Here is a 17,012-nt window from a genome sequence, read left to right as displayed (position 1 = left end):
GTGTGTTGCTGTAGACCCCTGCCAGTGTGTTGCTGTAGACCTCTGCCAGTGTGTTGCTGGAGACTTCTGCCAGTGTGTTGCTGTAGACCCCTGCCAGTGTGTTGCTGTAGACTCCTGCCAGTGTGTTGCTGTAGACTTCTGCCAGTGTGTTGCTGTAGACCCCTGCCAGTGTGTTGCTGTAGACTCCTGCCAGTGTGTTGCTGTAGACTCCTGCTAGTGTGTTGCTGTAGACTCCTGCCAGTGTGTTGCTGTAGACTCCTGCCAGTGTGTTGCTGTAGACTTCTGCCAGTGTGTTGCTGTAGACCTCTGCCAGTGTGTTGCTGGAGACTTCTGCCAGTGTGTTGCTGTAGACCCCTGCCAGTGTGTTGCTGTAGACTCCTGCCAGTGTGTTGCTGTAGACTTCTGCCAGTGTGATGCTGGAGACCCCTGCCAGTGTGTTGCTGGAGACTTCTGCCAGTGTGATGCTGTAGACCCCTGCCAGTGTGATGCTGGAGACTTCTGCCAGTGTGTTGCTGTAGAACCCTGCCAGTGTGATGCTGGAGACTACTGCCAGTGTGTTGCTGTAGACCCCTGCCAGTGTGATGCTGGAGACTTCTGCCAGTGTGTTGCTGTAGACCCCTGCCAGTGTGATGCTGTAGACCCCTGCCAGTGTGTTGCTGGAGACTTCTGCCAGTGTGATGCTGTAGACCCCTGCCAGTGTGATGCTGGAGACTTCTGCCAGTGTGTTGCTGTAGACCCCTGCCAGTGTGTGTCTGTAGACTTCTGCCAGTGTGTTGCTGTAGACCCCTGCCAGTGTGTTGCTGGAGACTTCTGCCAGTGTGTTGCTGTAGACTCCTGCCAGTGTGATGCTGTAGACTCCTGCCAGTGTGTTGCTGTAGACTTCTGCCAGTGTGTTGCTGTAGACTTCTGCCAGTGTGTTGCTGTAGACTTCTGCCAGTGTGTTGCTGTAGACTTCTGCCAGTGTGTTGCTGTAGACTTCTGCCAGTGTGTTGCTGGAGACTCCTGCCAGTGTGTTGCTGTAGACCCCTGCCAGTGTGTTGCTGTAGACTTCTGCCAGTGTGTTGCTGTAGACTTCTGCCAGTGTGTTGCTGTAGACCCCTGCCAGTGTGATGCTGTAGACCCCTGCCAGTGTGATGCTGTAGACTTCTGCCAGTGTGTTGCTGTAGACTTCTGCCAGTGTGTTGCTGTAGACTCCTGCCAGTGTGTTGCTGTAGACTTCTGCCAGTGTGTTGCTGGAGACTTCTGCCAGTGTGATGCTGTAGACTTCTGCCAGTGTGTTGCTGTAGACCCCTGCCAGTGTGTTGCTATAGACTCCTGCCAGTGTGATGCTGGAGACTTCTGCCAGTGTGTTGCTGTAGACTCCTGCCAGTGTGATGCTGGAGACTTCTGCCAGTGTGTTGCTGTAGACCCCTGCCAGTGTGATGCTGGAGACTTCTGCCAGTGTGTTGCTGTTGACCCCTGCCAGTGTGATGCTGTAGACTTCTGCCAGTGTGTTGCTGTAGACCCCTGCCAGTGTGTTGCTGGAGACTTCTGCCAGTGTGATGCTGTAGACCCCTGCCAGTGTGATGCTGGAGACTTCTGCCAGTGTGTTGCTGTAGACCCCTGCCAGTGTGATGCTGGAGACTTCTGCCAGTGTGTTGCTGTAGACCCCTGCCAGTGTGATGCTGGAGACTTCTGCCAGTGTGTTGCTGTAGACCCCTGCCAGTGTGATGCTGTAGACCCCTGCCAGTGTGTTGCTGTAGACCCCTGCCAGTGTGATGCTGTAGACCCCTGCCAGTATGATGCTGGAGACTTCTACCAGTGTGGTGCTGGAGACCCCTGCCAGTGTGGTGCTGTAGACCCCTGCCAGTGTGATGCTGTAGACCCCTGCCAGTGTGATGCTGGAGACTTCTGCCAGTGTGTTGCTGTAGACCCCTGCCAGTGTGTTGCTGTAGACCCCTGCCAGTGTGTTGCTGTAGACTTCTGCCAGTGTGTTGCTGTAGACCCCTGCCAGTGTGTTGCTGGAGACTTCTGCCAGTGTGGTGCTGGAGACCCCTGCCAGTGTGCTGCTGTAGACCCCTGCCAGTGTGTTGCTGTAGACCCCTGCCAGTGTGATGCTGGAGAGTAAAGGTGGAGTTTTAGACACCGTGACGATACTCTGAAGGACTGGCCCATCATATACTGAGTAGGGTGAACTCGCCGGCGTGAGGACAATAGAACCTAAGTGATGTATAATAGAAGATAAAGTGGACTCGCCGGGAAAATAGGATTGTAGAGTTTATTGTGTTAGTGTCCTGTGGAAAAGTGACACTCGCAGTGTGATATGTTCATATATATATACATATATATATATATATATATATATACATATATATATATATATATATATATATATATATACATATATATATATATATATATATATATATATATATATATATATATATATATATATATATATATATATATATATATTTAAACTTAAGAAGTTTGCAATGTGCCATCACTTTAAAATCAATATCTCTAAAGCTCCATTAAGTTCATAACGTAATTTTTCCAGGATAACCAAGTACTCTGTTAATAGACACAAGTTAATTCGTTGCTCCTTCCCTCACCATAAACTATCCTCAAGACTTCTCCACTGTCAATAATTTGATCTCTTCCCAATCATATGATCCCATCACGACTATAATATTTATCTCGACATAATACAGGTAGTCTACTACAGGCCGCGGGTACAGGTAGCCTACTGCAGGCCACGGGTACAGGTAGCCTACTGCAGGCCTCGGGTACAGGTAGCCTACTGCAGGCCACGGGTACAGGTAGCCTACTGCAGGCCACGGGTACAGGTAGCCTACTGCAGGCCACAGGTACAGGTAGCCTACTGCAGGCCACAGGTACAGGTAGTCTACTGCAGGCCACAGGTATAGGTAGCCTACTGCAGGCCACGGGTACAGGTAGCCTACTGCAGGCCACAGGTACAGGTAGTCTACTGCAGGCTACAGGTACAGGTAGCCTACTGCAGGCCACAGGTACAGGTAGCCTACTGCAGGCCACAGGTACAGGTAGTCTACTGCAGGCTACAGGTACAGGTAGCCTACTGCAGGCCACAGGTACAGGTAGTCTACTGCAGGCTACAGGTACAGGTAGCCTACTGCAGGCTACAGGTACAGGTAGCCAACTGCAGGCCACATATACGAAAGTGAGTGTTATATTTCAATAATAATAACATAAATATTTCTGAATTATTTCATCACATTCAAACATGATTCACTTAAGAGCATCAATACGACATAGGCATCACCCAGGGTATAAATATGTCTCTAATATCAACTGGAAATAAATTCAATACATTTTCATATATATGTCAATGTTACATCTATATCCTATAATCCGTGACTGCAACGTTTTACTCCTCTTAGGGCAAATAAATCATGTATATATATATATATATATATATATATATATATATATATATATATGACCGAAAAAGTAAGATTAATAATTCTAACACGAATTTTCTCTATCTTTCTTATGTTTCTTTTCACTGTTGATGGTAATTCAAAGATCAATTCTCAAAAATTCCTTTTTGTTTCTAGTCTGACGCGACACTTGAGCGCGTTTCGTAAAACTTATTACATTTTCAAAGACTTTAGTTTTCAAACACACAACTGAAACTGAATAGAGCTTTGCACATTTTCGAGTTTATATCTACATTTGGGTGAGGTGGATGAGGTGAAAACCAACTTTCAACAATGGGTATTATATAGGTATTAAATTCTAACACAAGACAGAACACGAAACAATGGGTATTGAATGGAAGTAATTGCAGAAAGCCTATTGGTCCATATTTCTTGATGCTTCTATATTGGAGCGGAGTCTTGAAGTGGGTAGAATATAGTTGTGCATTAATTGGCTGTTGATTGCTGGTGTTGACTTCTTGATGTGTAGTGCCTCGCAGACGTCTAGCCGCCTGCTATCGCTGTATCTATCGATGATTTCTGTGTTGTTTACTAGGATTTCTCTGGTGATGGTTTGTTTGTGGGAAGAGATTATATGTTCCTTAATGGAGCCCTGTTGCTTATGCATCGTTAAACGCCTGGAAAGAGATGTTGTTGTCTTGCCTATATACTGGGTTTTTTGAGGCTTACAGTCCCCAAGAGGGCATTTGAAGGCATAGATGACGTTGGTCTCTTTTAAAGCGTTCTGCTTTGTGTCTGGAGAGTTTCTCATGAGTAGGCTGGCCGTTTTTCTGGTTTTATAGTAAATCGTCAGTTGTATCTTCTGATTTTTGTCTGTAGGGATAACGTTTCTACTGACAATATCTTTCAGGACCCTTTCCTCCGTTTTATGGGCTGTGGAAAAGAAGTTCCTGTAAAATAGTCTAATAGGGGGTATAGGTGTTGTGTTAGTTGTCTCTTCAGAGGTTGCATGGCGTTTCACTTTCCTTCTTATGATGTCTTCCACGAAACCATTGGAGAAGCCGTTGTTGACTAGGACCTGCCTTACCCTACAGAGTTCTTCGTCGACTTGCTTCCATTCTGAACTGTGGCTGAGAGCACGGTCGACATAAGCGTTAACAACACTCCTCTTGTACCTGTCTGGGCAGTCGCTGTTGGCATTCAGGCACATTCCTATGTTTGTTTCCTTCGTGTAGACTGCAGTGTGGAAAACTCCGCTCCTGTGCAGCATTAAATTCTGTCTATTTAGCTAAAAGTTTTTTCTAGTGATTGAAAAGGGAAGGGAACTATGAGGAGAAAGCTCCAAGTCATTACGACTATATAGCACTTGGAATGGGTCAGGATAAGAATTTGGGATGGGACTGGGGGGAAGAAATGGTACCTAACCACTTGGACGGTCGGGGATTGAACCTGCATGAAGTGAGACCGTCGCTCTACCGTCCACCCCAAGCGGTGGGGTAGTAGTGCATGAAAAGCAGACCCTGAGTCACAGGAAATGACTTCTCAACCATTCGATACTGCAAACTTTTACAGGTAGTTGTAGGCAACTCTGCATTTGGACTACTTGGCAAGTTGTCTAGTGTGTCACTTGTAGTCTACATGCATTATTTGTGTAGAACTTGCAGGTAGCTGTGATATTTTCAGGTGTTACTTTTCTCCTGAGTACCATCGGATGTTAATTATTACTATAAGCAGTAGTGTGTGTGTTGCTTATGTGAGAGAGTTCAGAGAGTGAGGTCAATTTGAAAGGTACAATTGTACCAAGTAGGGATGTTTAATATCACGAGAACAAGCTAACGTATACATAAAGTTAAGACAACAACGATAATAATATATTAGCTGTCAATAATGCTTACTAGAGTTTCTCTGTAGATAAACAAGCTGAATTAAACATGTTTCTTAGTAATGAGGTAATGACATTGTTAAATATCTAAATTGTAGTTAAACAATAACAGATGTATGCACCTATAATAACCATTAAGGAAGCGCATATGCAAAATATTCGTCCTGTGAATTGATGAGTTTAAGATGCACTTTAATTCATAATTTTCTGGCTTAAATTTGATAGTTTTATCTCTTATTCTTCAGGAGCATTGGGCAGAATGAGGTGCCGGAGGCTGCTGAAGCGGGTGATGCTGGCGCTGCTCTTCGTCTGCATGACCCTCAAGATCCACCTGGAGATGAGGATGCTGGACTCCACCAAGACCGGGGTATCTTTCTCTCCCTGGTGGAGCAGCCAGACTCCGGCCCACCCGCGCCTCTTGGTTGGACACTCAAGTGATTCTCCCCAAAATTTGTCAATAAAAAGTTCAACTTTAAATATAAGTTCATCTTTTATTGTGGACTATATCGTAAACAATAGAACAAATAGCAGTAAAAATATAGAATTAAATATGGTTAGTGCATCAAATCAGATTAGAAATTTTAGCGCCAAATCTGAGGTTATTAGTAAATTATCGAAACAAGAAGAAACACCAGTCCACAGTGAAAGTAATAATACGCATATCGGCAGCAACACGACACAGAAGCATAACTTGTCTACGGTTGACGAAACTCAGAGTGAAGACATGAAACACAACTTGACGTCCACTCATCAGGAAGCGGCACACACAATTACCGTGGTAAAAAAACACATATTTGCTAAACTCGGAATATGGGACAGCCACAATAAAATTAAAATCCATAATGTGAGCACAGATTTTACTGAAATTAAGTTAAAACCAGTAAATCAAACGCTACCGGAAAATTCTAAGGAGAATACTCCTCCTGTGGCCAAGGAGAATCCTCCGACCAGAGCCAAGGAAGATCAACAAGTCCTCCCGATAAAACTCTTTCCCCCGGTCAACACAGTGGCGAAGCCTGAACCGCCTAAGAGAGGTGTCTCGCACGTCGTAGACTCCACGGAGGTGTCCTTGACGAAGGAAGACATCATAAAAATAAAAAAGCTGTTGGCAAAAGAAAATGAAGAACAGAAGGTGTACAACCAGGACCGCTTCGGCCCCATCGCCAGCAACACCACAATACTCCTGGTGCAGGTTAGTTACCCCTCCACACCTTCCACTGAAAATTGTTTTTCTCCTTGCACCCGTTCTCTTAATAGAACGTCGTATTTTGACGTGTACTCAACCTAAGGGAAAAAAAAATTGTACTAGAAAATGGTAGCTGCTCACGAAATTGACAAACTGTCCCGTTTTCTGTTTTGGGTCCTCTGGTAGGTTAGGATAAGGGCACTTTAATACGAAAGTTTCTTGACGTTGGGAATATTAGGAGGACGGGCTGCTCTGAGATAGTTACCTTTCTAGATTAGAGTCCCTAGATATTCTTTGGTTAGACGATGCGTCACAAGAATGAAACTGAACAAGTGGACCTCTTCAAGAGAACACTAGATAGTTTTCTTCAACAAGTGCCGGACCAACCAGGCTGTGGTGGGTATGTGGGCCTGCGGGCCGATCCAAGCAACAGCCTGGAGGACCAAGCTCTCACAAGTCAAGCCTGGCCTCGGGCCGGGCTTGGGGAGTAGACGAACTCCCAGAACCCCATCAACCAGGTATCAAATGATGACCAAACCACAACTCGTTTGTATTTTGTGAGAAGAGACGACGTTTCGGCGCTTCTCCATCTTACGAGTTGTGGTGTTGTGATCATTCTCTGGGTGTGTCAGTGTCAAGGTTGGTGATCATTCTCTGGGTGTGTCAGTGTCAAGGTTGGTGATCATTCTCTGGGTACTCACCTATTTGTGCTTGCGGGGGTTGAGCCTTGTCTCTTTGGTCCCGCCTCTCAACTGTCAATCAACTGGTGTACAGGTTCCTGAGCCTACTGGGCTCTATCATAACTACATTTGAAACTGTGTATGGAGTCAGCCTCCACCACATCACTTTCTAGTGCATTCCATTTACTAACCACTCTGACACTAAAAAAAAATTTTCTAATGTCTCTGTGGCTCATTTGGGTACTAAGTTTCCACCTGTGTCCCCTTGTTCGTTTCCCACCTGTGCTGAAGAGTTTGTCTTTGTCCACCCTGTCAATTCTCCTGAGAATTTTGTAGGTGGTTAACCATGTCTCTCCTTACTCCTCTGTTTTCCGGGGACGTGAGGTTCAGCTCCTTCAGCCTTTCTTCGTAGCTCATATCTCACAGTTCCGGGACAAGTCTGGTCGCACACCGATGAATCTTCTCTAGCTATGTCTTGTGTTTAACTAGATATGGAATCTAGGCTGGAGCTGCATATTCCAGGATTTTTCTTACATAAGTGGTATACAGGGTTCTGAACGATTCCTTACACAAGTTTCTGAAGGCAGTTCTTATGTTGGCCAACCTAGCATATGCCGCTGATGATATCCTTTTGATGTAGGCCTCTGGGGACAGGTTCGGTGTGATATCAAGCCCCAGACCTTTTTCTCTATTTGACTCTTGCAGGATTTCACCTCCCAGATGGTACCTTGTGTTCAGCCTTCTGCTCCCTTCGCCTAATTTCATTACTTTACACTTTCCTGAGTTGAACTTTAGGAGACATTTTCTAGACCATTCCTCCAGTTTGTCCAGGTCATCCTGTAGTCTCTGTGTATCTTGATTCTTCTCATAATTTTTGCATCATCAGCCAACATTGAGAGGAATGAGTCTATACCCTCTGGAAGATCGTTCACATATATTAGAAACAGAATGGGTCCAAGTACAGAGCCCTGTGGGACTCCGCTGGTGACATCTCGCCACTCTGATGTCTCTCCCCTCACAGTTACTCGCTGTTTCCTTTTGGTTAGATAGTACGTGAGGAGAGCCATCAGGAGGCGGGGAGTGTTGGAGTATTTTATTTTAATTACTTTTTAGTTGTTCATGGAAGGAGAGTATTTGGTTGTGGTAACCCGTCCTCGACTCAAGTCCATTACATCCAGCAGTCGACCCCACAGACGCATTCATAAATTTTTACATGCTGTTCGTTCAAAATTAATATTATAATATATTAGCATATCGTGCATATATAGGGATAGGTTAGGTTAGGTGTTTAGGTTCTGTTGGCGATTATTTGTATTTGTAGTACGTGGGGGAAGCATTTGCAGCGTTGTGGTTCGAACAAAATGCGTCAGGGAAGCACTTGTTCCGGAAGTGTTCGAACGCCATCAGTTGTGAGTCGTGTGTAAACCGTTTTTCATTCATAAACAGCGGGTTTGGCGGGTGCATGGAATCAAAGACCCAGAATCACTGGGTCTTTGTGTGGAGGACGGGCTGGATTGTGGTAACAAGTGCTTCATTGACGAATTTTGTTCTAACTGGAACAAGTGCTTCACTGACGATTTTTGTTCGAACCACAACGCTGTAAATGCTTCACCCTCGTACTACAAATACAAATAATCGCCAACAGAACCTAAACACCTAACCTAACCTAACCTATATCTATATATATGCACAATTTGCTAAAATATTATAATATTAATATATATTTGAGAAAATTCCTGTTTTGAATGAACAGCATGTTAACATTTATGAATGCACTGAATTGCACTGTATCTATTGCTACCCAATCTCCCAATCTTTATGTACCCAATCCGAACATCTGTACCATTGTGACCATTGCTGTCTTCTTATATGTGCTATCAATCTGCTGTATGGTGTCTATTAATCTTGTTTAAATTACCAATCAAGCTGTCATTGTAATCAACCAGAGCTTTAATAAACCAATGTGCTTTAATATACTTACTAATCTCTCTCATCTTATTTTTTTCTTGCAATGTGTCTGTTGTCATTTTATTAATTCTGCTAGAATTTACTTACTTAAAATTATCTGTTAGATTAAGGACCTGCCCGAAACGCTGTGCGTACTAGTGGCTTTACAAGATTGTAAATACTATGCTATGTATTCTCACAAACCCAATGTACCTTCTTGTATATAAATAAATAAATAAATAAATACATAAATAAATGCATCTTTGGGGTCGACCGCTGGATGTAATGGACTTGAGTCGAGAACAGGTTGTGGTGTCAGAAGAAGTAGCAGTACGAGAGGGTATCTACTTGCTGATTGTTGTCTTTTTTTATTTGTAACAATCTGTTACAATTGGGGCCATGTCAGGGATTTCCTCCTCGACCTCATAACACAGTTTTGTACCACCATTCAGAACAGTGGGTAAGGGCTCGATGAATATGAGCGTTGAGAACACTGGCTTTGTATCTTTGGGGCCACTCACTCATACCGTTTAGGCACAATCCTATGTTAGTAGGCTTAGTATATACGCTTAGAGATGCTTCTGTTTTTGTCATTAACACATCCAGTATAGGCCTACTGTTATTTTCACTAGTTTCATGGGTGAATCGGAGTCCTGACTCTCTCTAGATGGCTTTCTAGACTAATTAGTTCTTCGAGTTTTTTTACAATAACAAATACGTCATGAACATAACGGCAGTATACTCTGGGTTTGTGCCTGCTACTGAAGACTCTTTCCTAGATGGTCCCCATGTAAAAAAATGAACAAAAGCACACCTAGCAGAAAGCCCAATGCTAGTCCGTCTATCTACTCAACCTAAAACAACAACACAAGACAAAGATAGAAACCAAGGCCCTGCGGATGTTGACAGCCCAAAACGGTGGACAGTTAAAGATACCTCGTCCAGAAGATGGCTACATAGGAGTGACAAACTGCATTTCTATCTTGAAGCAAATATATCTGAGGATAATTACACCTCAAAAGGGAGATAAGTGTGAATGGGGTTACAGAACAGATTATAAATGATGGAACAAGAAGAAGGGAAGGCAATAAAGAAAGTGAGTAAGATGACAGAGGCGAGAACTAGAGTTGATAATGTAATCGAGATTTGGAGAATAAGGCCAAACTAAACCTTTTGCTGAAGCAGCAAAAGGTTCAGAGGAAAAGAAGGCATTCAAAAACAACATTGTTAGAGGCTGTATAAAGTACCCAAGTCATGAAATGACCAAGGCAGGAATTGGAAAGGGTGAGATCAATAGTAATATACACCTACACAGCCAGAGGGAGACAATAAATTCTACACAAAATTCAAGCCAGAGATGCAAGAATGGAAATAGAGTATTTCTGAAGGCTAGGCAGGTTTTGAGGAGAAAATAATTGACTAGTGAAAGCTATTTTGAAGAACAGCAAGTTAGTTAAGTATTTATTGATAGAAAAGAGGTATTTGAGGAATTAGGAAAAATATTATGCAATATTCATTAGACAGAATATGTCTAATGAGGATAGGGAGACAGCAAAGAGAATCTGGGAAGAAAAACAAATAAGAAATGCAAAGAGACCAGAAAATGGCACAAACACTCACAAGAAAAAGCGAGTCTGAGAGCAGAGAATAGATCAAAATGAAATAGTGAGGATGATCAGCTTAATTAAACTACTGAGGGACAGAATAGGGTTGCCCAGCCTAATAAGGCAACCACACATGTTTTTATTAAGAAAATGAAACTGACAAGTCCTGTAGGGAATGCAATTTTTCCATGAGGATATCAGGTAATAAAGAAAACTTGGTGGAACAGAGGTGAAGATGGTGCAGCCGTGTTGCTACAGGTACAGTGGAACTGTGAAGAGATAAAATTAGCAGAGGAATCCAACCAGCAAGAGTTGGTTGGATTCCAATTAGGAAGATTCATAACGGGAGACACGAAGATAGTAAGAGCAGTGATTTATAATTTTTCACTAAACAACAGAAGGCATAGGGAAGAATATGACAAATGCAATAAGAATTATCTAAAGGTAATGGAAGACAGAGCCACAATGCCAAGTGAAGAAAGAGCTAAGATCCTAAATACTAGGGGAGTTTAACCACACGGAAATAGACTGGATTTCCCTCAAATGAGGGGAATGGACCCCCTATGGGGGTGATGAGACATTGAGAACAAAACTGATAGACTTGTCAGATATACACGTCTTAGAGAGCCATGAGCAGCCTAGCAGTATGGTCACCAGAAGAGTGAGTCACTCTCAGCTTTTGAGTGAGGCTTGTAAAGTAACTTTGTTGTATTTCTTACGTATCAGTATATGTTATTTTATACGTTTCTGTGTCTCCTTCTCTCTGTCATTTATTTTTCATGATTGGTTCACGTGTTGAGTCGTGAATATGCACTCTAGGACACTTGTGTGTGGCCAAGGCTAGGCTAGAGTAACTTTCTTCATATGTCCTTAGGCATTGGACGCACTCTGCAGAAAGTGTCTGCGTCGGACAAGAGTACCAACATAACCAAGGAGTTTGCAGAGCCACTGCTGGCATATTGCCTTAGCTGAGTACTCGAGTGATTTTTTTCTAGAGTTTGAGTAAAATCCTGACTTCCCCAGTTGTTTAGTAACTGCTCAGGATGCAATGTAAACTACGTTTCGTAGATCATACAGTGGGCACCGAATAATGATATAGTACAGTTGATCGAGATCTGTACCCCGTCTGAAATGTTGCTTATACCTAATTTATCTGAGGGCCACGAACCCTAGTGGTTTCTTCGAGGACAGGAAGCCGTGATCTTTACTAGGTAGATTTTAAAATTCAGCATAGTTTTGGCAGTTACCGCTTTGACAGGTAGGCGGTTCCATGGGTTTATAATCCTGTGGGTGAAAAAAGCATCTCCTGTTCCCAGTCCTGCGTTGTGACTTGTTGAGCTTGAAACCGTTGTTCCTTGTTTGTTTTACATCTGACCTTCTGTAGAAATTGTCCGGATCAACATCCTATAACTTGTTCAGTATTTTAAAAGTTTCAATGAGATCCGCCCTCTCATGCCTGGTTTGCAGTGTTGTTAGCCCTGTGGCTTTCAACCGTTCCTGATACTTGAGTTGACTTAAATCTGGAATGACTTTTGTTGCCCGGTGTTGCACCTTTTCTAGAGCAGCTATGTCCTTCTGAAAATTTGGCCTCCGTGCTTGGATACAGTAATCCAAATGGGGGCGCACCAGAGATTTATATAGTTGAATCATTACATTTTTTCCTTAAAGTCAAAAGTACACTTGATTATCTGAGGGGTTTGGTTAGCAATACTGACTGCTGCTACTACCTGATGTACAACTTTTAGTGAGTGGTAGATTTTGACTCCAAGATCCTTTTCTTCATCCATCTGTTGGAATATAATTCTGTTAATTTGGTAATTGTGTCGTGGGTTGTTATGCCCCATATGCAGGCTTTTGCATCTGTTGATATTAAAAAGCCTTTGCCAGTCTTCTGACCATTTGTGGAGTTCATATAGCCTTTGTAAGGCTTCATTATCAATATCATTTCTCACTTTATCATTACTCTTTAAATCATCTGCAAATTTGATGATGTGGTGTGTAATATTCTCATCTATGTCATTGATGTATATGACAAAAAGGGTGGGTCAAAAATGGACCCTTGTGGCACCCCACTTATCACATTTCTCCATTCAGATTCGTTCCCACTTAGCATGACCTTTTGCTTTCTTTCCTTGAACCATTGTTTCATCGATTCTAATATTTTGCCATTTATTCCATGGGCCTATGATATCCTTGCCAGTCCTTCATGTGGTACCTTATCAAAAGCTTCAGCAAAATCCATGTATACTACATCCACCAGAAGGCCTTTGTCTGAGTAGCTGGTTACCGTTTCCTAAAATGTGAGCACGTTTATAAGGCAGGATCTGTTTTTTACAAACCCATGTGTCGATTGTACAAGTTTGTTCACTGAAAGATGGTGACTGATTCCCTTCCTTAGGATTTTTAGTCAAGCTGATTGGCCGGTAGTTTTCTGCTGAGCTCTTTCTGCCTTTTTTTTAAAATATGGGTTACATTTATATATTTCCAATCTAGAGGAACTATACTTTGGTCCAGAGATTTTGAGAAAAGTAGTTTCTGTGGCAGGCATAGTTCTTCTGCCAGTTCCTTTATGACTTTGCACTGTGTTCCATCTACACCTGGGGCTTTTGAGTCTTTTAGATTGTAAATGTTCTCAACGTTGTATACCCATAACATGTGATTCTTTCACATGTTATGGGTATATACTTAAATTTATTCTCCTCCCCTCCTTCAAACATTTGTGTGGGTGATGGGATGTCATCCAACCTTTCGAGTGTGAACACTGATGTAAAATAATAATTTAGAGTGTTTGCTGCACTTTTATCGTCCATTATAGTTTGGTTAGTCTCATATATTAAGGGTCCAATTGAGTCCTTTGTTTTGGTTTTACCTCTTATATTGGCATAGATTAATTTTGGATCTTTCTTTATGTTTGGGGCAAGTTTTCTTTCGTAGTTTCTTTTCGCTGATCTGGATTTTCTGGGTGGACGAGTTAGTGCCCTTTTGTATGACTCACCACCACAAGGATTAGTTATCTGGCTGTAGTCGTCTAAGAGCTCCTCACTCTACACCACCACTCTCCAAGGACTCGGTGAGAGTTGCAATCCTTGGAAGAGCTGCAAGAGTTCTTGTGCCTGTGAGAGACGCAGGACCATGTGCGGTGGACATATTGGCCCATGCAACACTTCATCTCACTTTAGGTAACATATATTCTTATGCTTCAGACAAATTGTATTCACTTCTATTTTGCCGTTGAAAATATTGACAGGGTCAACGAAATGCTTCTCTTAGCGTCAGGCCATAATACAGAAGAATAAACTTGATAGTTAATTTTTAAATTTCCTTTTCAATTGAAGTCACTTCAGAAGATTCATACCAGAATCATTGATCTCACCTTTTCTGTTACATTTTTATTTTAACATATATATGTTAAAATAAAACATATATATATATATATAAATATATATATATATATATATATGTCGTACCTAATAGCCAGAACGCACTTCTCAGCCTACTATTCAAGGCCCGATTTGCATAATAAGCCAAGTTTTCATGAATTAATGTTTTTTCGTCTACCTAACCTACCTAACCTAACCTAACCTAGCTTTTTTTGGCTACCTAACCTAACCTTACCTATAAATATAGGTTAGGTTAGGTTAGGTAGGGTTGGTTAGGTTCGGTCATATATCTACGTTAATTTTAACTCCAATAAAAAAAAATAACCTCATACATAGAGAAAAGGGTTGCTTTATCATTTCATAAGAAAAAAATTATAGTAAATATATTAATTCAGGAAAACTTGGCTTATTAGGCAAATCGGGCCTTGAATAGTAGCCTGAGAAGTGAGTTCTGGCTACTAGGTACGACATATATATATATATATATATATATATATATATATATATATATATATATATATATATACATATATATATATATATATATATATATATATATATATATATATATATATATATATATATATATATATATATATATATATATGTCGTACCTAGTAGCCAGAACTCACTTCTCAGCCTACTGTGCAAGGCCCGATTTGCCTAATAAGCCAAGTTTTCCTGAATTAATATATTTTCTCTAATTTTTTTCTTATCAAATGAAAAAGCTACCCATTTCATTATGTATGAGGTCAATTTTTTTTATTGGAGTTCAAATTAACGTAGATATATGACCGAACCTAACCAACCCTACCTAACCTAACCTATCTTTATAGGTTAGGTTAGGTTAGGTAGCCGAAAAAGTTAGGTTAGGTTAGGTTAGGTAGGTTAGGTTGCCGAAAGACAATTAATTCATGAAAACTTGGCTTATTAGGCAAATTTGGCCTTGCATAGTAGGCCGAGAAGTGCGTTCTGGCTACTAGGTACGACATATATATATATATATATATATATATATATATATATATATATATATATATATATATATATATATATATATCTATATATATATATATATATGTTAAAATGGTCTTTCTTATAGACCATATATGCCACTGGTATATATATATATATATGTCGTACCTAGTAGCCAGAACTCACTTCTCAGCCTACTATTCAAGGCCCGATTTGCCTAATAAGCCAAGTTTTCCTGAATTAATATATTTACTATAATTTTTTTCTTATGAAATGATAAAGCTACCCTTTTCACTATGTATGAGGTCAATTTTTTTTATTGGAGTTAAAATTAACGTAGATATATGACCGAACCTAACCAACCCTACCTAACCTAACCTAACCTATATATATAGGTAAGGTTAGGTTAGGTAGCCAAAAAAAGCTAGGTTAGGTTAGGTTAGGTAGGTTAGGTAGACGAAAAAACATTAATTCATGAAAACTTGGCTTATTAGGCAAATCGGGCCTTGCATAGTAGGCTGAGAAGTGAGTTCTGGCTACTAGGTACGACATATATATATATATATATATATATATATATATATATATATATATATATATATATATATATATATATATATATATATATATATATATATGCGGAAAATCCACAGAGAAATATGAAATGAGGTGAACGTTTCGGCTTGTTAAAGCCTTTGTCAACACCAGACTGACTAAGGAGAAGGGAGAAGGGGGAGGATATATAGGCCGACACCTGACCAACCCCTCCCTAGGGTTGGTCAGGTGTAATTAACCAAAAACAGGTATAGCTTAGCTTAGAATGGTCAAAGAGGATTAGCGGTCAGAGAATAAGGATGAAAGATTAAAGAAAAGCCTCATGAACACACAATATATGAATATACAATTATAATGAGACATTGTAAGCCTCTCTATCAGAGTTGTTTCTTAAACTGTTGTGCAATATTATAACTTAAAAATGGATCAAGTTTGTACATTCCAGTACTAACATTAAGAAGATTTGGACACTGACTGATTAGAGCAGACTCAATCAAATTACGTTCCACGAAATCCCCACAATTGGTAATGCTTTTTGCCCCATTCCAGCATTACCAATTGTGGGGATTTCGTGGAACGTAATTTGATTGAGTCTGCTCTAATCAGTCAGTGTCCAAATCTCCTTAATGTATATATATATATATATATATATATATATATATATATATATATATATATATATATATATATATATATATATATATATATATATATATATGACAATGTCAGACCACGGAGGAAAAATGAAACAGGAAATTTCCTTAAGTACTTTCGTATATTAAATACATCTTCAGAAGGTCATTTTACAGATCGAGTGATGGGTATAAATAGGCAGGAGAGAGTGGTGAAGTAAGGTGAGGTACAATACTTGGACAACGCAGAAGGCCCATTGGCCCATCAGATGCACCCAATTGGCCCATCCGATGTAGCCCAATGGCCCATCTGATACAGCAGACATACAAGCATAATGCATAGGTAATTATAACATAAAGAGGTAAATATATACAATAAATTAGTGAGACAAATGTTTTTCAATGATTCTACTTAAATCGCCCTTTAGCTGATCTATTAGAAATGGATCTAAGTTATATAGACCACTGCTAATATTCAAATTACTTTCTTTGGTGATCTGTATCAAAGCGGATTCAATTATGTTTCTGTTATAGGTGCTTTTACAATTTGTTATTGAAGACGCACTCTCCCAATCAATTTGGTGAGCTTTTTCTGACAAATGCACAAACAAAGCATTAGATAATTGGCCATGTCTTACAGAGTATTTATGTTGCGATATTCTACATTTTAAATCTTTAGATGTTTGCCCGACATAGAACTTATTACATTCCTTACAAGGTATTTTATAAATGACGCAATTATCACTACGAGGGCTGTTCCTTACTAATAG

At 40.7% G+C, this 17,012-nt stretch overlaps 1 protein-coding gene across 1 annotated transcript in view; it reads left to right on the top strand.

Moving 5' to 3' along the window:
* The window catches only part of LOC123759722 (alpha-1,6-mannosyl-glycoprotein 2-beta-N-acetylglucosaminyltransferase), a 318,171-nt gene that overhangs the window by 250,865 nt on the left and 50,294 nt on the right, over positions 1 to 17,012 (top strand). Inside the window, exon 3 of the mRNA XM_069317574.1 lies at positions 5,529 to 6,475. Coding sequence (XP_069173675.1) covers positions 5,543 to 6,475 — 933 coding nt within the window. The 5' untranslated portion in view covers positions 5,529 to 5,542. The remainder of the gene's footprint in view (positions 1 to 5,528; positions 6,476 to 17,012) is intronic.

Source organism: Procambarus clarkii, chromosome 8 (assembly GCF_040958095.1).
Source record: "Procambarus clarkii isolate CNS0578487 chromosome 8, FALCON_Pclarkii_2.0, whole genome shotgun sequence".
Taxonomy (NCBI): Eukaryota; Metazoa; Arthropoda; class Malacostraca; order Decapoda; family Cambaridae; genus Procambarus; species Procambarus clarkii.
Note: the sequence above shows the minus strand (reverse complement) of the source record. Positions and strands in the feature narration are given on the sequence as shown.